This window comes from the organism of the source record quoted next, unplaced genomic scaffold, assembly GCF_019419815.1.
Source record: "Pyrus x bretschneideri cultivar Hongxiangsu unplaced genomic scaffold, Pyrus_bretschneideri_v1 Contig18, whole genome shotgun sequence".
Classification (NCBI taxonomy): Eukaryota; Viridiplantae; Streptophyta; class Magnoliopsida; order Rosales; family Rosaceae; genus Pyrus; species Pyrus x bretschneideri.
Genome location: NW_025999479.1, coordinates 235,234 through 259,888, shown reverse-complemented (window position 1 = coordinate 259,888; position 24,655 = coordinate 235,234). Strand labels below are relative to the sequence as shown.

The following is a 24,655-nucleotide window of genomic DNA, read 5'->3' as shown; positions in this document are numbered from 1 at the left end:
AAACCGCTCGTGGTCCTATTTAAATTCAAGATCAAGCCCCAACGGCCCTTGAAGAAATCACAAGTCCGATTCAAAATCAAGTTTCCACCACCCTTGAATCAAATTTAGCTCCACATAAAAGGAGTAAATTCAGACATTTGGTGCAAGTCTAGTAGAAGAAACCCCCCAGCCCAGTTCATGAATAAGCCTGTGGAAAGCCAACAATCGGAGGAAACCAGAAAATCCTCCAACCCAATTCAAGATCAAGCCTTGATGGCCCTTGAAGAAGTTTCAAACAAAATTCAAGAACAAGCCTCAACGGCGTTTGAAGAAAGCTTTCAACCCAATTCAAGATCAAGCCTCAGCGGCCCTTGAAGAAATTTCCAGTCTATTTCAAGATCAAGCCTTGAAGGCCCTAGAATCGACATCTACATTAAGGGACTTCAAAACGCATCTCCTACATGTGGCAAGCACATGTATACGGCGCGGCTTGAAGTGGGAGCATTTGTAGACATCGAAATTTCGGTGAAATAAATGTTGACCAATAATTAAAATTTCAATGCTTACGTGTCACATAAATTGTACACATAGCAAGTGATTCAATGAAAAATCAAAATATATCAGAAAAGTCATCAAATATGACATGTGTCAACACCTGGCAGAAATGATTTATTTTATCTGAATATTATATTCAAAATTAGGCCTTGAAAAAGTCTATAAATAGAAGCCAATTTCATTCATTTCACTTCACCAATTCACATCACACCAAAATCTTGAAGCTTTGAAACTCTAAAGCTCTCAAGCAAATCACGAAGGATCAAGAAAGCCTTCTTCGTTCTTTGTCAAATCCTCCTTCAAGATCAAGCCCCGACATCCCTTGAAGAAACTTCCCTCAACCTTCAAGATCAAGCCCTGACAGCCCTTGAAGAAAGTGTTCATCGTTCATCATCCGTTCATCCTAAGATTAAGCCCCAACAGCCCTTTGGATGAACAACATCAACAAATTCACACACCCATTCTTCAAGATCAAGCCCAAATGCCCTTCAAGATCCGTTCATCCTAAGATCAAGCCTCGACGGCCCTTTGGATGAACAACATCAACAAATCCACACAACTGTTCATCCCTAGATCAAGCCCCGACGACCCTTTGGATCAACAGCTCATTCATAAATCTACACCTTACAAACATAGAATCAAAGGATCAAATTGTACAAGAGATTGTTACCCCAAAATCAATACAAAATATTATTTTGTACATGTGTTCTTGTTTCAGGAAAATTCATGTTTACAATGATACCCTATTTTATTCTTTTATCTCGTGATATAAAAATTAATCAAATAATGAGTTTTTTTTCCCTTCTAGGAGCACTGTTCTAAAAAACGCCCTAGGCGGCGCCTTGGAACTGAGGCGATTTTGTGCAAAACGGTTGGAAAAATCGGGATGGCTCTAGGCGGCCCTAGGCGGTGCCAGGCGGCTAGGTGGTTTTATTTTTATTTTATTTTATTTCGTTTTTTTTAAAATTTGTTTAAAGTCTAAGTTCTAATTATACCTTGAAATTTTGTTAATTTTATAGAAAAGGTGTGTTGTGTATCAACTTAAATTCCGGGATGCTAAAAATAAGTATCTTACACTACTAAATTTCCTTATTTTCCTCCTATTTTCCATTTTATGCTGTGAACTTGTGGTACATGTGTCATCTTACAATACTCCTCACTATGGTTATATGGCATATATGCTTAATGCGTTTTTAAATTTTGGACTTGTTGGATACTCTTTTTACATTTTGTCATTTTTTTATTATCTTATCCATGGATTTCATACAAGCATAATTTTTTGTAAGTGTCAATATGCACTTATTTACTAGATATACAAGAAATTTACCTAAATCCGCCTAGGCGCTAGCCCGCTGCCCGACTAGCGCCTAGCATTTTTAGAACCTTGTCTAGGAGTGTCTTCAATTGTTTTTAAGGAAAACTAATGAAAAGGGTTTGAAAACTATGAGTTTTAACGATAAGGACAAAATAAAAGGTAAAGTGAATAGTACCAGGATTGACTTTTTAATGTAAAAATATGGTTTTTTGTTAAAGTGAACAGTGCCAAAAGATTTTCGTTAAAGTTCCCTTGTTTTGATCATAAGATTGAAGGCACTCAAATAAGGAGTGTTCTCTTCTTTTTTTTTCCCGGAATCTAGACATGCTTTTATTTTCGTCTCAGACTTAATTGTATACGTAGTTCCTCCCTTTAATTAATTCAAGCAAATTAGTAAACTATATAAAAGGAGATACAAAGACGTTAATCGACATTTTCTTGTATATTGATGGGATTCAATGATCACAACTTGTAACTTGTTAGTACATTTATTGCCAAAAGCAAAATATTCAATGACATTATCTCGACTTTTGTGTATCTAATCTAACAAAATATATTGTTTAACAAAGAAAAAAAAAAAAAAAAAAAAAAGATTCCTAGTTATAAGAGTAACTATTATAATTAATTTTATTTTCCCTATTATTCAGGATTATATTGCCTTGTATCGTATAAATATCACCCCCTTGTATTTACTCCGGTTGTTTAGTCTGACGCCTCTGATTTTAATACTCGAGCATTGCTAGATGAACACAACTATGACCTATGTGAACCTCTCGTTGAGATGTACATAGCTAGACCAAAAGAAGATGGGATATATTCGTTGCTCGAGTAAGGCTCCAGCCAAAGACAATCCCAAGTATGACGAATATTACTCCGAGGACTAAAAAGTCAAGAGTTGGTTTCTATCCTCCATGAAGCCAGAACTGATGAAGCGATATATTAGCTTATCAATTGCAACTGACATCTAGAAAGCCTTGTAGACTGCCTTCTTTGACGAGAAGAATGAAGTGTCAGTTTATACCTTGAAAAAGAAGGTGTCACGCCTCCAACAGAATGGGAGGCCTGTGTCTACCAACTTTGGTAAACTCACTAAAATTTTCAAGTGTTAGATCACTTCACTAAGGTATCCATGAGTTGTGAAAAAGATATTAAGATTTATCAGGCATCACAAGGAGCAGCAGTGAGTTCTCCTTTTCCTGGGAGGCCTTGATGATGAGTTTGAACCAATTCGTGGTGAGGTTCTGCCCAAAGAACCAACCTCGAGCCTTCAAGCATCTTATGACTATGTACGTCGCGAGTCAGACATGAAGGATGTTATGAAGGGCTCAGGGAAGAATGCTAAAACGATGGTTGTCCATAACCGTCTCCCTCAGAATCAGTTTAATTAATCTAGTTTAGGTGGCCGGCCTTATATTGCTTCATCCGAAAGCACTGGACATGGCAATTGTGCCCAATGCAATTTTCCTGGTCACTCAAAAGCCAAATGCTACGAGCTAATTGGTTATCATGAAGGGTGGAGAACAAAACGAGATGTTCACAACAGCAAACAACATGCTGCCCTTGCTAAGACAAAGCGTGAACAAGAACTTGTGGATGAGCAAGCCACAACCTTGATCACTTCTATAGGTAAAAAGGGTAAAGCTTTAAAAGTTTCTGATTCTGTTGTAAATAATGCTTGGATAACTAACTCCAGTGCTACTGCATATCATTGTTCTAAAAATCCCCATCTAGGCGCTATGCGGCTAACCACTGCCCCGATTAATGCCTAGGCATTTGATAATGAAGAAAGGGGGCCTAGATCTTTTGAGGCAGGCTAATACCTAGGCATTTGAAAATTAAGAAAGGGGGCCTAGATCTTTTGAGGCGCCTGCCTAGGCACCCGCCTAGCCCGCCCAGACCTGCCTTGGCACCCGCTTAGGCTGCGACTCACTTAGACAGAAAATAGATAACTTTTCATTTTGCATTTTTATTTTTTTCAATAAATTGTAAGACTTGTTGCATACTTAAATGAACACACTTATATCCTTGTTCCCCATGTTTTCATTATGTTTTAATACTTCATAATATGTATGTCATTCTATTTGGTAGTTTATGATAAAATTATATATATTTTAAGTATAAGTAGACACTTATTTACACGAAATATAATAGATTTACTTAAATCTGCCTAGTCCACTTAGGCGCCTGCCTAGGCCCCACCTAGCCACCTAAGCACTAGACCCCAACCCACCGCCCGACTAGCACCTAACTTCTTTTAGAACCTGGCTACACATATGACATTTGTTTCTAAAGTTGTTGGAAACATAAGACCATCTACTTAGATTGATGTTACCACGTGAATGGTGGTGCCACCCCTGCTCTTGGAAAGGGTATGGCACCCCTTACTAATAATAATAAACTTGTTACTATTCTTGTGGTTCCGTCACTTCCTTATGATCATTTTTATGTGGCTCAAATAACCATTACCTTACACTGTTGGGTTGTCTTCTTGCCTCATTTTTGTGTGTTTAAGGACATTCAAACTTGGAGGATGATTGGTTACGGAACTAAGAAGGGGAAGTTGTATTAACATGACTTGACATCAGAGAGAAATCGTCGCTTAACTCAAGCTTGGTCGGTTGATAGTTCTCAAAGGGAGCCAAAATGTATGTCTGAGATTTGGTCGAGACATCGTCGTTTAGGACATGCCTTGTTTGGTTATTTTAGAAACTGTCTTCGAATTTGTTTCCGAAAGTGATGTTTCTAGCTTTAAGTGTGATGTTTGTGAACTGGCTCATGGCCACCGTGTTTCTTTTTAACCCAATTTGAATAAAAGTTCAGTACCATTTATGTTAGTTCATTCTAATTTCTAGGGTCCATCTAAGCTTACTACTTTGGGCGGTGTCCATTGGTCTGTAACTTTTATTATGATTGTACTCGCATTACGTGGGTTGCTTTGATGAAAAACAAGAGTAAGGTATTTTCTGTATTTTATAAATTTCATAAAATGGTGACTGTTCAATATAAAGTACAGGTACAAGTACTTCATAGTGATAATGGCAGAGTATAGATAAATAATGATCTCCGAACTTTTCTCGATGATCATGGTATTGTCCATTAGACTACTTGCTCGTATACACCATAATAGAATGTTGTTGCTGAGTGAAAAAATAAACACCTTCTCAATGTGGTTCAAGCGTCTTTGCTTCATTCAAATGTGCCGTCTCCCACTATTGATTCCAAACTCCACATGATACTCTATAGTCACTTATTGCCGAACCGCCTACACCGAGTATGCCTACCACATGTTTTTGGATAGGTTGATTATGTACATTTGAATAAGCAACAACACAGTAAGTTGGAACCTAAAGCTGTGAAATACATCTTTGTAAGGTATACATCCCATTAAAAAGGATACCATCGCTATCATCCTCCCACCAAGAAGACATTTGTCACCATAGATATGTTGTGCATCAATTCTGTTATGTATTATCCAGCACCTGAGTCCTCACTTTAGGGGAAGAGGAAACATGAAGTGCAGACGCTTGACTATAGTGTTGTGCCCGATACTGTTTAGAGATGTAATGATGATGAAATAGTTGATATATATAGTGATGATGTAACCTTAGTTACTACTAGCATCGAGCTACCAGCACCTAATAGGGAATCAGTAAGCAGTTCTAAGTTCAACAATTAACATCGAAGTACAAGTAGCTAGCAGTGCAGCCAGAGACATAGGTACCAACGATTTTCCTTTTGCCTGATCCTTATAGCCACAACCAATCTCCTCCACTACTGTTACCACCACAACGGCTTCCACCAAGAAGTAATTGAGGTATTTGAAAACCCACGTATGAGTCTGATCCTAAATGCAAAGAAAAATACCCGATGATTAATTATGTGTCCACTGATCATTTGTCAAAATCAAATAAAGCATTTGTAAGTCAATTATCCTCTGTATCTATTCCTAACAGTATGTTGGAAGCTTTGGTCGATCCTGAATGGAGTGCCGCGATGGAAGAGGAGTTGAATGCACTGAAGAAGAAAAAATGACAATTGGCGAATTACCGATTTGCCAACTGGCAAGAAGTCGGTAAGATGCAGGTGGATATTTACAATAAAGTATCTGACAGATAGATCCATAATCGATATAAAGCAAGACTAGTGTAGTGACAAAAGCATACTCACAAAAGTATGAGATCGATTGTAACGAGACCTTTGCACCGGTTGTTAAGATTATTTTTGTTCGTGTTTTATTATCTCTTGCAGCAATCCTTGAATGGCCCTTACACTAGTTTGATTTGAAGAATGCATTCCTGCATGGACAGTTAAAAGAAAAAGTCTATATGGATCTTCTTCTTGGATATAGTTTCTAGGTTCTGAAGGAAAGAAGATTTGCAGACTATTGAAGTCCTTGTATGGTCTTAAGCATTCAACTCAAGCATGGTTTGGGAGGTTTACACAGGCTATGAAATAGTTTGGTTATAAACAGAGTAACTCAGACTATACTCTATTTATAAAACGAAAATGAAGAAAAAAAGTTACAGCACTCATAGTTTATGTAGATTATACGGTGGTTACTAGAGACGATGACAAGGAACTATTGACACTTCAGAAATATCGGTCTTCAGAGTTTGTGATGAAGGACCTTGGTGCATTAAAGTACTTTCTACGCATCAAAGTATCTCAGAATAAATCAGGGATTTTTCTTTCTCAAGGGAAATATACCTTAGATTTGTTACAAGAGAACTTGATGTCTGCTTGTCAGCCAATAGCTACACCAGTAGAATAAGGCTTACAACTCACAATAGACCCGAATCAAGCACAAGGGCAGATACCAAAGATAAGTTGTCCGACTAGTCTATTTAGCACATATAAGGCCAGATTTGGCACATGTTTTAGGAGTGGTCAGCCAGTTCATGCTTTTACCTTGGAGAGCAGCATATGAATATTATTATGAGAATATTAAGATATTTGAAGGGGAATCCTGGAAAAGGGATACCGTTCAAGAAGAAGAACCATCTCTAAGATGAAGGACATACTGATGTTGTCTGGGAAGGATCAATTGATGATAGGCGTTCCACATCGCGTTACTATACATTCGTGGGAAATAATTCAGTTACATGAAGGAGTAATGAATGAAATGTGGTAACTGGTCTAGTGCAAAAGCAAAATACTGTGAAATGGCATTGGGGATTTGTGAAATATTATGGATTCGAATATTTGGGACAACATAATTCTCAACCTAAGAAATTATTTTGTAACAATCAACCAGCACATGATTGCGCATAATCCAGTACATCATGATGGACAACACATGTTCAAGTGGACCGATGTTTTATCAAACAGAAGATCCATGGGAAGATCATTGAAGTACCAACTATTAGAACATGAGATCAGTTGTCGGATATACTCACAAAGGTAGTCGATTGTCGTGTATTTACTAGGTTCCTATTCAAGTTGGGCATGTGTAATATCTATGTTCCAACTTGAAGAGGAATTTTGACTTTTGAATATTTAGGATTCCTAGTTATCAGAGTAATTATTGTAATTAGTTTTATTTCTCTTATTGTTCAGGACTGTATTGCCCTGTATTTTATAAATTCACCTTCTTGTGAGAAGAATAGAATCATTATTCTCCTTGTCTACTCGTTAAAACCATAAGAAATGTAACCGTAGCCAAAAAAAAAAAAAAAAGATACTTTATGTAACCCTAGGCAAAAAAATGATACTTTTGTTTGGACCCAAAATAATACTTTCGGCCGAACCCATGATTGTTCTCGGTCCAATAAGAAGTATCAGGAATATTCCCACCTTGGGCCTGGCCTAGTAGAGTTCGGCCAAATCCTATCAGAAGATGGTTCCGTCTAGATAAGGGTGAAGTGGTCGAATCCTAGTACAATAAGGATTCCTCAGAAGCTAAGGATCTTCGAGTCAGAAAAGATGCCAAGAGTCAAGGGTTGAATCTAAGTGATTAAAGAGCTTGATTCATAATCCTATAGTAGTAAGGATTGGTTGAGACCTATTTAAATTGGGTTAAAGAGTTCTAGTTCGGGTGAAACTCTACCTCGGTCATCGAGGAAATTACTACTAGAAATAGAGAATAGAGTCCATCATTCAAAGCCCCTTCAAATCAACACACAATTGCCCTACGCAAACAACCTATCAAAGACCTTGAGATTTTTATTTTCCTTTTTCCCTCCAACACGCCTTCAGTTTGGATAAACAACAATGTGGAGGCAACCGACAACATCTTTAGTTTGGATAAACAGCACTAGAGCCGTAGAATCAGCCGATCGAGGAGCACCTTCAGTTTGGATAAACAGCACTGCTTCGAGACCGACTGGTTACTTATCCAAGTCTTGGCCAGTAAGGATTTCTGAGTCCTTGTTGGAAGAGGTCATCTCATCAGCCTTCTCAGCGAAGTAAGGTGTTACCATGTTACTACATATTGCACTCTGAAAGCCGAATTCGATATTTAACTTCATTGAACTAGTAGCCTTGTCTTGAGGTTCTAGAACCTAAAGGCCAAGACGTGTTCCTTTCTCAACCACAATCGCGAGATCAAGAAGTCAGTAGCGCGCCCAGCGCCACATCAACATTCATTTCACTCCCTCGCTGAGCTTGGTCAACGAGTTGGCATGCCCCGCATTCAACCAAAGGACATAGTTAACTCATTAATTACTCGACATGCGCATCACGTAGGCTAAGTAGTGTTTAAGGTCAACAACTTTACGCCCCTTGATACGATACATGGAACTAGAAATGTGATCACTATAATTGTGAACATGATAATGTACAGAGCATGTAACTCATACGAATGAAACTTTTGGATCAGATCTAGTTACCACTTATTCCAAAAGTGATGTAATTTTGAGCATGATAATGCATGGCTGATAGTTATGGAAGAGAGAGGGAAAGATAACGGTAGTTTAGAACATAAAAAACAAATTAAAAATGAGTCTTCGAACTAGACAAAGTTTCATTTGTAAGTCGTTAGATTACTATAAAGCCAAGTACAAGCAAAATGCGTGGCAAAAATGTAAATATATTCGGTTATTCGAAAAACTACTTGACTATCATGACAACTAATTAATTTTAATATCCTAATTCAAATATATAAAAAATCCAACCTACGTTACCCACTACTGTCGACTCTTGGTAGGAAGAATTCTAAATTCTAGCACTGGCATTCTTTTTCTAAGGCACGCTAATGGGGTTCGGCGTTGTCCAGTCTTGTTGTCTGGTTCTTCTTGTACCATCGCATTAAGCTTAACCTATTATTTACTGAAATCACTGAATTAAGACAACACAACTCACTTAACGATTTCAAAATTCGACGTTTTGTTTAATTTTGCAATTTTTGTTTTATTCATTTGTAGGATCAGACAAGATATATATGAAACCCATGACCCTGAAGTTGCGATAACTTTTGTAACAAAATTAATTAACGTCATTCGCTAAAGAGTTTAAAACACATAAACTGCACATGCATCATCCATCAATCACCATGAAAATAATGGAAATTAAATACGGAAATCAAACGCATGAAGACAAAGTTTAAAAGGAACCAAACTGTTGGAAGTTCTTATTGGGGGTATTAGCTAGCAAAAATTGTGTGTAGTAATATACAGTTGTTAGGGTAATTTTAATTATAAACGTGCCATTATTTTTTTCATGTTAAAAATATTACAAAGAAAACCATCGAGCGATACCAAGATTCCATCAATTACTTCCAACAGAACCATCAAAATTAAGTTTAAGATATTCAAATTTGGAGGGCTCCACAATATGTTATTACTATCTGGGGCTCTTGTTTTTCTGTTTCTTTTTTTGTCTAAAAATCTGAAAGAATATGTTTAATTTGAAAGACCATATATATTACTTATGTTAGGCTAAATATTATTAAAAAAATAAATTAGCCTGATCTCCCATTTTCACTGTAAAAAGTTTTTCTTAATCTCTATTAATTAATGAAATCCTCTTTGTCAACCAAAAGAAGGTAAAAAGACAACTCAGTCTTTTATCACACAAAAAAAAGGACAATAATGCAATTTCATATGTTCAAATTTTATTATTTTTTATTAAAGCTTCACCTACCGGTGATGTTAAATATCTCTAATATTTAAAATTAAAATTAATAAAAATAATAAAAAATAAAAACCAAAAACAAAAACCTCTCACTCCTCCCATGTTCTCTCTCTCTGTCTCCCTCTCTCCTTCTTATTTTTTTGAACACACACAAAGTGTGTAGGCAAATGCTAGTATAATTGAAGAAAAGACAACCATTGAGACAGTATCCACTGGATTAAATTACAATTTAATTTGGTCGTAAGTCCATAAATTGTCCTAAGATCATAACCGTTGAACATTGAAGTGTAACCTTTAACGCTTATTGTGTAACTTTGCATTTCTTGTAATTTAGACATTTAATGCTAACATCATGTTCATGTTGTAACACTATTACACACAAAAATTGAGTTCAAAACTGAATAAACGACGATGCGTAAATCCATATTGTTTACTAATAATAACATATATTTTAGAGAATTGTCATTTGCACTCCTTATAAGTGTATTTTTCTTTCTAAATAGAAAGTTTAGAGTACAAAATGAGAATTTTGGAATGTCAACAACAATTCTCATACTTTGTCTTGTAATAAGACAAAAGAGATCAATAATTTTTTTGTTGGGTACTATAGAATTTCCTTATTACATTAACTTTTTTTAAGGGAATAACCCCACAAGGGAAAGACCGCACCATCCATTAATGATCTTGTAATCGTCGGCAAAAACCCCTCTATATGAGTCACCTCCAACGACTGTCGATCTTTCTCTGCATAATCCTTGTCAAGGATACAGGATCACAAAATCACCACCTCAAATTTGAACAACAATTGTCACTGTAAGATTCAGGGTTGAACGGAATAAGTTATGACCTACTACAAAAGCTCTCCTCCTCAAAAAGAAAGTGACCACAACCACAACTACAAAAGCTCTCCTTTAAAAAAAGGAGAGAACGACCACTGCTAAAACAGAAAAAGAAAGAAAAGGATCAAGAATGATTGCTGCCGACTCGAAGGTCAAAGACTGAGGTCTGGGACGGCAAGGGTTTTCTTTGGTTTTTTTTTCCCTTGCATTATATAACTTTAACTATTAGGTCACAAACGAGCTAATAAGTACTTATAGATAGCTGAAAATTGCCGCTTTTTCCCGTCTCTGCAGCTAAAAATTGCCTTTAGAATCTACCAGGACACCAAATTTTATGACATGGCTTATTTGATTGATTCAAAATTATATATTACAAAACATGTATTATTGACGCACATAAATTAAGCTAAGCAACAGTACTTTTTTTGTCAAACGATAGATTTTGTTAGATTAGATGTTAGATTAACCACTCATAAGGTGATCTCACATTTTTATACCAAATTTGTGTATCATATGATGTGGCAAGTGATGCGTATGTGCCACGTCAATTAATAAATTTTTCTCATTAGACGTAGAATATATAGACATAACTTCCTGTGTATGTATGTTAAGTCTAAACCACCAACAATAAGCAATTGTAGGTAATAAAAAATTTACACAACCCAAGTTTTCCTTTGCCATTAAAACCAAACAGTGGATAACTACAGCTTTTTTAGACTATAAGGTCTAGGAGAACGGGGCTCTATAAATACATTCTTTCTTCATCATTCAAAGTATCCTATACGTCCAGCTTTCAGTCAAGGGAGAGGGAGATGGGTATTCTTAATCACATTGCTTTGATAAGCGCAACTTTTGTTATCCTACAAACTCGTTGGTCAAGTAGTTGGCCTACGGATCCAACCCTTGGCTTCCTACGACTCCCACTAAACAAATCCAACTTTCACATCCAAAAACCATATGATTTGAAAGAAAGTGAGCGCTACAGCTTTAAACATGGAGTGCACAAGATGTGGGTATACTTCACAGACAAGCCCCTCTATCGTAATAGTCCTACCCATCCTCGAACTGAGATCCGAATAACGGTACGTAAGTATTTGACAAGACAAACTAAACTTCTACATGCATCTTCATAAATTCTTTTTAAACCTCCCTTTACTATGTGTCATATATTTTCTGGTCGTAATTTGATTTAATCGTGTGCTTCTGCGAATATATTATGCAACCACAATTAATTTTGTAAGGAAATCTATTGCGCCATGACGGTGGGGATAGGTTTGGATTGGACTACCCCCTACATTCATGAAGGAGATCAATGCTCACCACACCCTATTATTTGTCGTTAGATAAGTTATATGTGTTTATCTATTAGACAAATTTTGAAATTTAATTTTCTACTTTTGTCGAGATTTTCTTCTCTTAATTCATCCAAGCTAATCATAAACACCAAACATGCAAGACCTCTTACGCTTAGGAAATCAATTCGATTTTGAGCGCTTCTTTCTCCCGGATGCCTCAGTAAAGCAATGATGAGTGCACGAGTTACCCCAAGTCATAAGGTTGGAATGATGAGGTTAAGTTCATGACAGGCCGAATATTCTATCACTTCTGCACTTCTCCAGTGAAGTAACGATCGAGGTATGGGGTTGTATGCATGCAGTGATAAAATGAGAGTACTAAAATCTTAGGGGATATTACTAAAATTATAAATAGATTTAAACTTCATGAGAATATCATTTCGTAGTTAAGGGGATTAGAAGTATGTTAAACCTTAAGCCGTCTTACTTTACAGTTAAAAACATCAAGGGATTCTGTTACACAAATAAAGATTAGGAGATTGTGTAAAGACAAGATAAACCTACGTTACTTTTCATAAATTTTGCCATTAAAACATGTCACCTGAAGTAGTATTTTCGTCAATTAAAATAAATCAAATCTCCTCATAGTTTAATATTTTACCTGCACTACAAATTATGTTGGAAAATAAATTATGTTTCTATATACCCCAAAAAACAACTCTGATGCTATGTTTAAACTTAACTTGGCCTACGTTTTCATTTGATGAGTAGCGATGTGAATTTCACAAAATCTCTTATGAAATTAATTAATTAATATTATTAACAGGAAATTTAGACTTACAATTTGGGGGTTAATTACACAAAACCTCTTGAAGTTTACCCTGTTTTCACAAAAGCCCCTCACGTTTGAGAAGTAACGCTAACACCCCTTGAGGTTTTAATTCACTTTCACAAATACCCCTTTAGTTGAAAATCAGTCCCTAAAAAGACAAATTTACCCTTATAATTAATTACTTAACAAAATAAAAACTATTATAAATAATTAAAAAAATAAAAAATTACACAAAACATTTAAATATAAAAGAATGATAAATCCCATTGGAATCCAAACATCTAACCTATGTTTGTTTTTCCACTACTGCCACTAACATCAACATGCACTCGACCCACAAACCCATTCCCGCCAACTTCTTACTCCTAGCAACCCCCTTTCGATCTTCTTCTCGGTTAAACAATCCCAAAGCTTTGGACAAAAGAGATGGCAAGGTCGACGAGAAGATTTTCTGGAAAGTGTGAAACTAAGATAATAGAGCGAGAGAGATGGTGATGTCGACAAGAAAGTTTCAGAATGAAAGAGATGGCGATGTCGTAGTTAGTGGCGTTAAAAACATGAACGGAGGAGGTAGCGGAGAACTGGCCGTGCTCTCCAGTTTCATGAAGAAAATCGGTTCTTTTTCGTCTTCTTCTAGTGTAATTAACACATATATGTATGCTTACTTTAGTTCCAACCCCTGGTGATTTTAGTGAAAGCCATGAGATGATTAGAGTGCTCGGATCTCCTACACTAGAACCATTAATAGGTTCATAGTTGTAGCCTGTATCATTCATTATTAATTCTCAACAAAATAAAATCTATGTGGCAGCATAATAATTATTCCCAATTGAATTGATTTTATATGTTCATGTTCATGCCCCCCTACACCCCAGTTCAAGACCAGAACGTCAATGAGTGTTGGGCTGCATTGAGATGGTTCAAAGCGAGAAAAAGAGAAGAGGGGAGGAGTCTTTTGGAGGCAATAATACTTTTGAAAGATGGTGGCTGAAAATGGAAGGGAAAGAAGATCCATGGGGTTTCTTTTTTTTTTTTTTCCGTTTAAATTTTTTTAATTTATGAAAGTTTTTTTTTTTTTTTTTTAACTTTTCAAGTAATTAATTATAGGGGTAAATATGTCATTAAGAAGTGATGTGAAAGAAAATTAGAACCTCAAGGGGTGTTAGTGTTACTTATCAAATGTGAAGAGGTTTTATGAAAACAGGATAAACCTTATGATATGTTAGTATAATTAACCCACAGGTCAAAATAAATTCAAATATATTCCCAATTAGAGTTGCTAATATCTACTCAACTTTCTTAGGAAAAGCTATAAATCAATATTTGTGTTTGTAAGATAGATTAATTAGTGAAACTACCTCTAGGTACACTTATCAATTAATTGTGTATCAGCAGGGATATGATTATTCTTCGGGTGTATGGCAATTCGAAGGATACGGGTATGTACCATGTGGAACAGCCAATGTCACCATAATGCAAGTGTTTGGGGGAAGCCCTCATGCAACAACGTTTATGCTTAGAGTTGACCAAAATGGTACCCTTACATATTATAGGAGTGCCATTTTGGCTTCAAACATGTACGACAGGTGGTTCAGGCTTAATGTGATCCATGATGCCAATGCTTCGCATTTGAAGGTTTATATTGATGGAGTTCTCAAGTTTGAGGCACCTGGTCGGGGAGGGACCTCGCATTATTTCAAATGTGGTGTCTACTCGCAGCCAGATGGTTCCTACTACATGGAGTCTCGTTGGAAGGGAATCAAAGTACTCAAGAAATGTGGATGACTGGTGCCTAAGGGTCTACAGAACCTTAATGACGTGCTGGTTGGCTCGAAGCCTCAATTTAAATGCATGCAAGTGAAATATTTTATCGATTTACGTTTTATTTTTGCAGAGTTTTGTGAAATGTTATATTTTGTAAGAATGACACTACTTGATTCCTCCCACTTTGCATGCTAGTGGTGACACTCATCATTCCATGATTACGGTTCGATAAATTTGATTAATCCATCTACTACACAAATTTAAAATTTTAAAATAATCTAATGATAATTAATATAGTGATGAGTAAAAATGCACTCTTTATTTATTTAAATGAATAGCCCTGGCCTCCTTTCTCTCCTCTCCTCTATGAGATTGCTAATTTTGTGCCATAATTCTCCTTAAAATTAAAAAGAAAAACCGTAATCATGACAAGAGCACAATCATCCATGGTGGATGTCTTTCCAATACTATTTTAGGTTTGCAAGCGATGAGTTGAAGTAGCAAGTGCAAAAATAAATGAGAGGGGTTAATTGTTTTTGTATTTACTAGTTAATTTTCAATGGCTTTTAAACTTGACTTGTTATTATAGTGCTACCTACTGAGCAAGTTGTTTGTTTCCCCACTCTTCAACTAATGTCAATACAACAATTTTTTTTTTTTCTAACCAAAGTCTACGTCACTTGCTAAAATTACCTCGCTTAAAATTGTCAAATATTGAATAACAGAAGTGTTGAAAACTTTTAAGGCCTTAAACAAATTATCCAATATGTAAAAGGTTTCACAAAATAGCAGGCAAGGGTTATACCATTCAATTCTTCAGCCCGGCTCTAATCATACCAAACAATAAAAAATCTTTTAATCATTGGAACAATAAAATAATATAAAAAGTTTTTTTAAATGTCATAAATTTATACATTTTTGTTTTATTTTTTTATATAAATTAAAATTTAATTAAGGGATTTGTTAAAACTACATTCGTGCACCGTCTTGAAGAGTGAAATGCACAAATCTGTTTTTGCCCCATTATGTTTTTTGCTGACAAGATTTTAGTGAGGCAGCATTATGCCTGTCCAACACATTATCAATATTTCTTAAATTATGCTCGATTTTTCTCCTTGGTTTTAGTTTTGTTTCACTGGTTTTATCGAGACAAGATTGGTGAACATCCAAATAAAAGTGTTACAAATAACATTTATTATATGGTTGTTCACCTTAAAATCACCATTCATTCAACAAAATTTAGTAGTAGTAGTACTTGAGAATGGAGAGACATATTTTTATACTCTAATTAAAAGTCCAATATATTAAACCATGATGGTTGCCAGAGGGGACAGGCGTGGCATTAGTTGGCGGGAGGAGTAGGCGTGGTGGCGGCAGCAAGAGGAGATGAAGCAGGGGCGGAGGAATTAGTAGTAGTAGCAGATGCAGCGGCGTCACAGTAGCCTTGCAAAATGTTACCCTCCTCGGCCGTGAAACCGATGGAAGTCAGCATTGCAGGCCAGCAGTGGCGCGTAATAGTGGCAATGGCTTGGCAACAATCAGGCCCTATATCAGCCTGCCCATTCAGGAAAAACAGAACCACCTCATTGGAGCATAATTTCAGCTCCGCAAGCGCATTCCAGCAATCGACTAGCCCGCCATTTCCCTCGCTTCCAGTTTTGACTCTCGCAGTGATGGGGATGCTGTAGGCTGGCTGAATGGGATCAATCACGTTCCTTGCTGCAAGTGCATAGTTTGCACCGGTGAATATTAGGCATACTGTCACCAGGACAGCTACATTTTGTAAAGCCATGGTATTACGGCTAGAACTACCACAGATGAAATATATGTATGTATTTGTTTTTCTGAAAATCCGAATGTGTGAAGAAACTGTTAGGGCTTGGGAAATAATTTATAGTGGAGATTGATCCGGTGAGGAAGCAGAGAGGGCTACTAATTATTGATTAAGGAGTTAATTATTATCATGATCATGGAGTTTGATAATTTAATTTTGGTGTTTGATTAATATTCCAGGAAACGTTTACATGGGTAACTTATGAGAAAGAAGGTAATGAGCTGAATGCCGACGCCTGATGGTTGTTGTCACCAAAGACCTCCCCCGATTGACAAAATGTTTCACTACAGAAGTGTTAACCATAGGACTGTGTGGTGCTCCGGAGATCCTTGGATGTTTTGATATAGCCAAGTCGTTTTTAGGCTTCTTAGACTAAACATGTTTGTTTTAAAAATTTGATTAAACTTTCTCCCACAACTTTGGTGCAATGTGTATCTTAATATACCCATTTTGATGTACCTAAATTACATGACCTGCCATAGCCTTTAGCAAATCAGATTTTGGTATCCTATTTCTTCACGCCAAAAGAAAGGAGGTTCCTAGATTCTTGTTAACTGATGTCTCAGAGTTTTAATTCGAGAAGAATACTGATTGTACAAGATAAGAAGGATTTTTTTTGTTTTTAGTACATCAATATTTTTATACTAAGAGGAGGGAAGTTCGGTAAAGCCACACAATGAGCAATCTAATTTGGTATCAAATTCGCTATCCACGAGATTCGAATTTAAGGCCCCTGACTTCCAAGTGAAGAGAATATCACCAGACCGTAGTATTAAGTGGCAAGATAAGAAGGATTTGAACTTAAAGATATTAATCTTGTTAAGTTAAAGATTTGAATTACAATAGTTCACTAGTTCCTCATTCAATATGTCGATTTGGAAAACAATTTTCTAAAATTAGAATTCACTAGTTTTCATCTAGGTATTAATTATAATTAGAGTTAATTAGATTTAAACGCTCAAATTTTGAATTTCTTTTATTAAACATTCATGCCTTTTAGAATTTAGATCATTAGGCCACATCAGTATTTCTTATTTTTTTCAAATTAAAAATAATAATTGTATTTTTTAAATTAAAATTTTACATATTGATTTCTAAATTTGTCCTTTTAATTAGTTGAGAGAATTTTTTTTTATCTGCCCATTTTTTTCATTCATGTATTTTAGGAGTTGTGGACTCTTTTTATAGGAGATAATTTTGGTTTTTTCGCTCAACATATTTATCCAATTATCTCTTTTAATTTTTGTTTTCGTTAAAAACATTTTTTTATCCTAAAATTGAAATGATGGACGCTTAGATTTTTTTTGTTTGTTTATTATTTAGTATACTTTTTGTTAGATAATTATTTTGTATACATTTGAATTTGTACATATTGTTGAGTAGTGATAATGGTACGTTTATTGTTGGTTATCATATATTGGTTTTGTATTGATTAGTACGTTTATTTTTAATTTTTAGGTGTACATATCGTTGATTGGTACATTTAGTTTTAGCTTTTGGTACGTTTTGTTTTAGCTTTCGGTACGTTTAGTTTTGTTCTCGTTGATTGATAGGTTTTTTTTTCATGATTTTGTTACGATTGTTTTTGTATACGTTATGGATTGTACCATTTGGTATCATATGGGTATGATTAATATTATACATATCGTAGATTGGTACATTTACTTTTGTTCTTCAACGTTGTTTACTAATACGTTTATTTCCGGTTTTAGTAGGTTTGTTTTCATACATATTTTTTATTGGTACATTTGGATTATTCTCGATGTTATTTTCTTATATGAATTACTACAAAAATTTATGAGCAACTTCCTAGTGGGTCACCCATCATGGGATTGCTCTAGCCCCATTCTCGCTTAACTTCGGAGTTCCTACGGAATCCGAAGCCAGTGAGCTCCCAAAAGGCCTCGTGCTAGGTAGGGATGGGAATATACATATAAGGATCACTCCCCTGGGCGATGTGGGATGTCACAGGAATCAAGGGAGCTAGATTGTAGGAAATTTGTTTCAATATCTCTGCACTTTTTTCCTGACGTGAAGAATTTAGGCAGTGGTAAGATCTGTAATTTTGGTGCAAATAAAGGATAGTTATGATATATGAAACTCCAAACTTGTAGGGAAAATGTTTAATTAAATCTCTAAAACCAACAAATGTTTAGTCTATAGAGTTGAAAACTCAGGCACTTATATCAAAAAAATCCCTTATAATTAATATTGTCAACAACGATAAGCTTCTGAAATCAACACCCCTATGATCAAATACAAAATCATCAATGAATTGTTTTACTGAACTCATCGTATTGTGAGTTTTAAATGCCCTCTTTTCATACTAAATTTGTAACGTACTAGGAGTTTGGTACTTTAGTGAATCTTATGTTGACACATATTGATTGTTGGGTCATGAAATAATATGAATTTAGAACGTACCAGACATTTGGTACATAAAATTTTTTATTTTTGAAATGTATACTTTTGATGAAACATTATACAATGTGTGTTTGAGACATACCTATTGTTTGGCATGTCTCTACCTTATTTCGACAAGTAATGATCATTTGGTATTAAACTAACCAACTAACTTGTACGTTAATTAATGTTATGTTGACACATATTTGCTTCATGAAATAATATTAATTTAAAACGTACCAGACATTTGGTATTTTAAATTAATGTTTTGAAATGTACCTGATGAAACGTTATATAGTGTGCATTTGAAACTTAACAATTATTTGGTACGTCTTTTTACATTATTTCGATGAGTAATGATCATTTGGTATTAAACTACCAACTATCTGGTACATTAATTCATGTTAATTTGACACATAGTGATTGTATGGTTCATGAATAAGATTAATTTAGAACGTACTAGAGGTTTCGTGCATATTAGTTTTATTATTGGTACGTACCCGATTGATGAAATGTTATATAATGAGAGTTTTAAACGTGCCTTATTTGGTAGGTCTTTTAACGTTATGTTAATTCAAAAGATACAAATCACTTGATACATAAGGTGCAGTTTTGACAAGAATTGGTACGTAAGATGCACATTGCTTCAAGTAAATACATAATGATTTATTACCAAAAATTGCTTTAATCTAAACTGCTTGTGAGCAAGAGAAACTTTTAATCTACTAGTGACGACATGAACAATACCCATTTTTCAAGTCTACCATCACCGAATCATCACTATGCACTTCAAATATAAACTCGCTTGACCCGCTAATGTGCCAATGTCTTCCCACCTCTAATAACTTATCCAACTGGTTCTCCATTTCAGGACATAAATAAGAGTTTCATTTCTCTACAGCAATTCTCTCCGCATTCACCACCATCAACTTAACTCATATGCTTTCTTCCAGCTGGAATTGAATGACTCGACAACATTTGACCACATCTTAAAATGAAATCAATGTTTAATCTAACAAGTACTAAAAAAAATGCAAGGAATTCTAATTTTTTCTTAAAAATATAAAAATTAAGATCTAATGATGTCACGACCCAAAAATGTAACATGATAGCATTGCAACATATTATTTTCAAACCGATCCGCATCCACCCTACGACATACGGTCTCATGCATATCCCCATTCGTATCCATGCAACATAGGTGAGCCCAAATCCAAAGATGAATTTAGGTTGAACCCTGATAGGAGCATATTATGTGACTTAGATAGCTTGTTCTTGTGCATTTGTGTTGTTATTTCTTAGTTAATGTAGTATTTCAAGTCATTTTCATGTGTTTGTAGGTCCAAAGGGTTAAAGTGGCAAGAAAGTGCATTTTGGAGTAGTTTTGGGCACTAAATGGATAGTACATGTATGGGCCAAGATGGATGGACGAATTTGGAGTTCAAAAGGCTAGGAATCTAATAAGAAGATGAAGAAATTAAACTCAAGACAAAGAGGATAAGGAATCAGCTCAAAAGAGGAAACATTATCCAAAACCTTACCCAACCTTATCCTATCCTATCCTAACCTCATCATGCCTTAATCTATGCTGCAAGGGGACCTAAATATATATTTCTAGAACCTATTTCTAGAAGCATCCTCTTCTAGAAGGCCCAAATCAGCCACAAAGCACATTGTTCCTAGAAACCCTACAAAGGTGGCACCTAATCCCTTCTAGAATGCCTTGTCTTGCCTTGCAATCCACTCCCCCTTTCCCTCCAATGTTTGTCGCACCCTTCTATCCCTTTTCCCTTGTGGATTCTAATTTGTAGGCCTTATTCCTTGTGGATTTGGGTTATACAAATCCTTTTCTGAAATTAATTGGGCCAAACCCTCTCCTTAGTGGACTTAAATCACTTATGCCGCACCATAGGGCCCTAATCCTTAAAATCTGCTAAGTTGTAACCCTAATCTAATTAACCCTAGGGTTGGCCAAACTATATATTCATATTTTCAGCCACAAATTCGGGAGAACCCTCATGCTATTCAGAAAACCCTTACCGCAAGCCCTAGACACCATTCTACATCATTCATTCAATCCATTCACTTCCATATACAACCTACCGCAACCTTTTGCCCTCATCAGCCATCATTCATCATCCTAAGCAAGAATACATCATTCAAAACCCCCAAAACCACCAACCACACCTTGTGCTGCAGCAAGGAAGAAGGAGGAGAGCCCTTAGACGTGCATGCCATTCGAATTGGAGTTGCTGTAACATTTTAGGTGTCGAAGGCTAGGTATGACTTCGCTTCCTCGATCCTTTTGGTTGGAAGAAAGCTCAATTCCAACCCATTTGGCAAAGCTTTTATGAAGCCTTGTGGTAGTCTTGCAACCTTAGCGTCACCTAGCTGTGTTAGAGGCAAAACCGTATTCGTCTTGAGCAACTTCACATTATCCTTGTACCATTGTGTATCGGCTTTTCTTACTCTAATTTCGAACGGGGATTAACCATTCTTTCTTCTTGACATCGGGATGTATCGGAATATGGGTGTGTTCGGTCCTTTTGAAGGCGTCTTACTCCCTTTGGTTGTTGCAGGTTTAGCAAGCTCGTCATCGTTTTTGCTTGAAGATGGCACGGCTTGCCTAGGGATGGCAACGATTCGGTTTGGGGACGGGGTTTGGGGACGGAAATGCTATATCCATCCCCATAACCATTAAAATTAACCATACCCATAACCGCAAAATAATCATCGGGGATTATCCATAACCATATCCATCGGGTAACAGATTTTCAATCGGTTATTAGTTATATCCATCTTTGTCAAAAAAAAAAAAAAATTATATTCATCCAATTGACGCACTATAAATTTTAGTAGATACTAATTTTGCCATTAAATAGCCGCATCCAATTACAAAAAACATAACAATATATATTTGAAGTTGTTCATGATAAGCCAATATGATAAATTGGTCCAATAAAAAAGAAAAAGAGGACAAAAATAAATATGAAGGGAAGATAAAACATGTAAACTAAATATATGACAACAAACAAGAAGACAATTATTGATTTAATTTTGCATAATTCTATGGGCTCATAACATATGTAATAAACTGAAAAACTGATGCTAATTGATAATTTGCATGAATCAAATAACATGAAAAAGAATAAAAGATTACCTATTGAGCTTACAACATGCACCAATTTCTTGATAGTGAGACTCTTGAAGAGAGATGAATCTGTTAAACTTGGAACATTTGATAATTGATGTATAAAATGATTCAATGAATTAATTTGGTTGAGTATAGCAATAAGAGTATTGAATTGATGAAGTTGTTGGTATGCCCCATGTATGATGTTTGGTGCATAATAAAGATAGTATAGGGTTTGATGCATGCATAATGAATTAGTACTATAGGGATAGGAATAATTGAATACGTTGTGGGCTTGATTCCAAGACTTCAAAAGGCATAATTGAATATAATATAATATATATATATATATATCAAATATATATATATATATATATATATATAAAATTCGGATCGGATTCGAGTATGGATATGGATTGGGTACCCCTATAACCATATCCAAAACCATAACCAAATAAAGTTAATGGTTTTTCCCCATATCCAAACCATACCCGAATTTTCATATCCAAATCCAATCCATTCGGGCGATTATCCACGGTTAACGGGTTTAACGATTAGAATTGCCATCCCCTTCTTGCTTCTTGGGTATGGCTTGCCATTCCTGCTTTTTAGGTGCTGCTTTGCCCATGGATTTAATCTTTTCTGGAAGAGCTTCGAGCCCCATGTCTTCATCCATGTAGAACTTGGCGTCTGCAAAGTGTAATTTGGCTTCGGTGAATGGCTTAGTATCACCTTGGATCACCTTTACTCATTCCTGGTAGAATTTTAAGCATTAGTGGATGGTGGGTGGAGGGTGGATGACACTACTCCATTCCTGTGGATCAAAGGCCTTCCCAGGAGCAAGCGTAGGAAATTCTTGCATCAATTACGTGGAATATCGTGCTTGATTTGAGTTCACCAATGGTAATCTCCACTCGGATCATACCCATCGCTCTTTGTCCTTCTTGGTTAAAACCCTGGATCAGCAGACGGCTTAGGGATAGTTCATCTCCACAAACATGTAGTTGACTTTGTGCTCCCTTACGTACCTCGAGACGAAGAGATGACGGTTGTGAGGCTTTGATCCTAGCAGTAAGTCTTCGTCAGTGAAGTTGATTGCGTCATGGGCAACACAACATGTGGCACATTTATGTGGCCAAAGCTTCAAGCCTTCGTCGCTGCTTTCTTGCACTTCGTGGTTGTCAAGACTTACCAAGATCACTGCTAGTGCTCTTCGCATCTTCTTTGGCAATCGTAGCGCTTCATCGATGCTAAAGTGTGTTGGCAGACCTTCTTCGACTGTGAGGGTCTTTTCTCCCTCAGTGGTAATAGCTTTGCCTTTTGAGGGCTCTTCCATTTCTACTTCGACCATGTGACAGGTGATGGTAGTGCACTGTTGGAAAAAGTCCTTCGGGAAATACTCATGCAAAGAGACGAGAATGCGTGGCTCTTGCTCCATAAGTTCCCCAGCATATGTTAGCTTATCAGTCCTTAAGTTTCTTTTAGGTTTCCTATTGTTATGGCGATGGTGATTTCCTCTTTGTTCCACATTTGGCTATATGACTCGTAGTTTTGGCTTCCTTGTCTTTTTGTAGATCACCAATGTCCATCCTTCTGCATCATCGGTATATGCATCTTGGTCGCTTGCCCCCAGTGATGGTTGTGTAAAAGGTGTCGTACAGCTTAAGCATTGACGGGAACAGTCAGGTGTTACTTGGAGAGGTGCGGGATCGAACGATCTAAATGCAATCGTAGTAGTATGCGTTGCGGCTGCATCTTCAAGGTCAAGTTTGAATTGCCCTTGTTGTGCTAGCTTCATGATGAGTTCTTTGAGGACGAAGATCTTGCCAACGTGATGGTTCACAATACGATGGTACTTGTAATACCTAAGATAGTTTACGCGATTCATCTCTTCAGGGCCGTTGCATTTGGGTAGCTCGATCACCTTATTTTCCAGCAAGTCGTCTAGCATTGCAGCCATGTCAAAGTTAGGAAAAGGGAACGTCTTCTGCTCCAGTTCCCTCAAGATGCTTTTGTACCTGTCTTGGGTGCGAGAAAGCTCACCTTTCTTTATCTCCTTTCCTTTGTTCTAGGAGGAGAACTTGATGGGCGCGGAGGAGGTCTTGATAGGGGTAATGTTGATAGTAAAAGTTTCCTTGGCGGGCTTCTTCCCTACATTTGGGGCAAACACCTTATCTTCTTGAAGTTAATGATTGGCTCATTATTCTCGTGATTGGCGATACTCAGCTCCATGTCGTGGGAACGAGTTGCCAGCTCCTCAAATGTTCTTGGTTTTATGTCTTGAAGGATGTAATGTAACCCCCAGAGTATGCCTTGAACACACATCTTAATGGCGTAGGTTTCAGAAAGCCGATCTTTGCAATCCAGACTTAAGGAACGCTATCTATTGATGTAGTTAATGACAGGTTCATCCTTCCACTGTTTCGTACTAGTCAGCTCCATCATGTTTACAGTCTGGCGAGTGCTGTAGAAATGGTTGAGGAATTCCCTTTCTAGCTGATCCCAACTATTGATAGAGTCGGGCTCGAGGTTGGTGTACCAGTCAAAAGTGTTACCTTTCAGCGAGCGTACGAACTGTTTGACGAGGTAGTTTTCCTCCGTCCTAGCAATGTTGCAAGTTTTAATGAAATGGGTGA

The 24,655-nt window shown here is 36.4% G+C and overlaps 2 protein-coding genes across 2 annotated transcripts; one reads left to right on the top strand and one right to left on the bottom strand.

Annotated features, from left to right (window-relative positions):
- The first annotated feature begins 11,570 nt into the window (after window positions 1–11,570).
- Window positions 11,571–14,670, top strand: LOC125476188 (citrate-binding protein-like). Its single transcript, XM_048581990.1, has 2 exons — window positions 11,571–11,840; window positions 14,281–14,670. Exons 1-2 carry the CDS (start codon window positions 11,571–11,573, stop codon window positions 14,668–14,670), a joined length of 660 nt encoding a protein of 219 aa, XP_048437947.1.
- Window positions 14,671–15,991: 1,321 nt separating this feature from the next.
- LOC125476195 (egg cell-secreted protein 1.2-like) lies at window positions 15,992–16,441 on the bottom strand. The gene has a single exon (XM_048582023.1). The coding sequence runs from the start codon at window positions 16,439–16,441 to the stop codon at window positions 15,992–15,994; it is 450 nt and encodes a 149-aa protein (XP_048437980.1).
- Between the last annotated feature and the right edge of the window lie 8,214 nt (window positions 16,442–24,655).

What these genes read in the sequence shown, in the direction of transcription:
- LOC125476188 (XM_048581990.1), top strand. Translation starts at nt 11,571, where the DNA reads ATGGGTATTCTTAATCACATTGCTTTGATAAGCGCAACTTTTGTTATC. An exon ending in GAACTGAGATCCGAATAACG is followed by an intron (nt 11,841 to 14,280) that starts GTACGTAAGTAT and finishes GTGTATCAGCAG; the next exon opens with GGATATGATTATTCTTCGGG.
- LOC125476195 (XM_048582023.1), bottom strand. Translation starts at nt 16,441, where the DNA reads ATGGCTTTACAAAATGTAGCTGTCCTGGTGACAGTATGCCTAATATTC.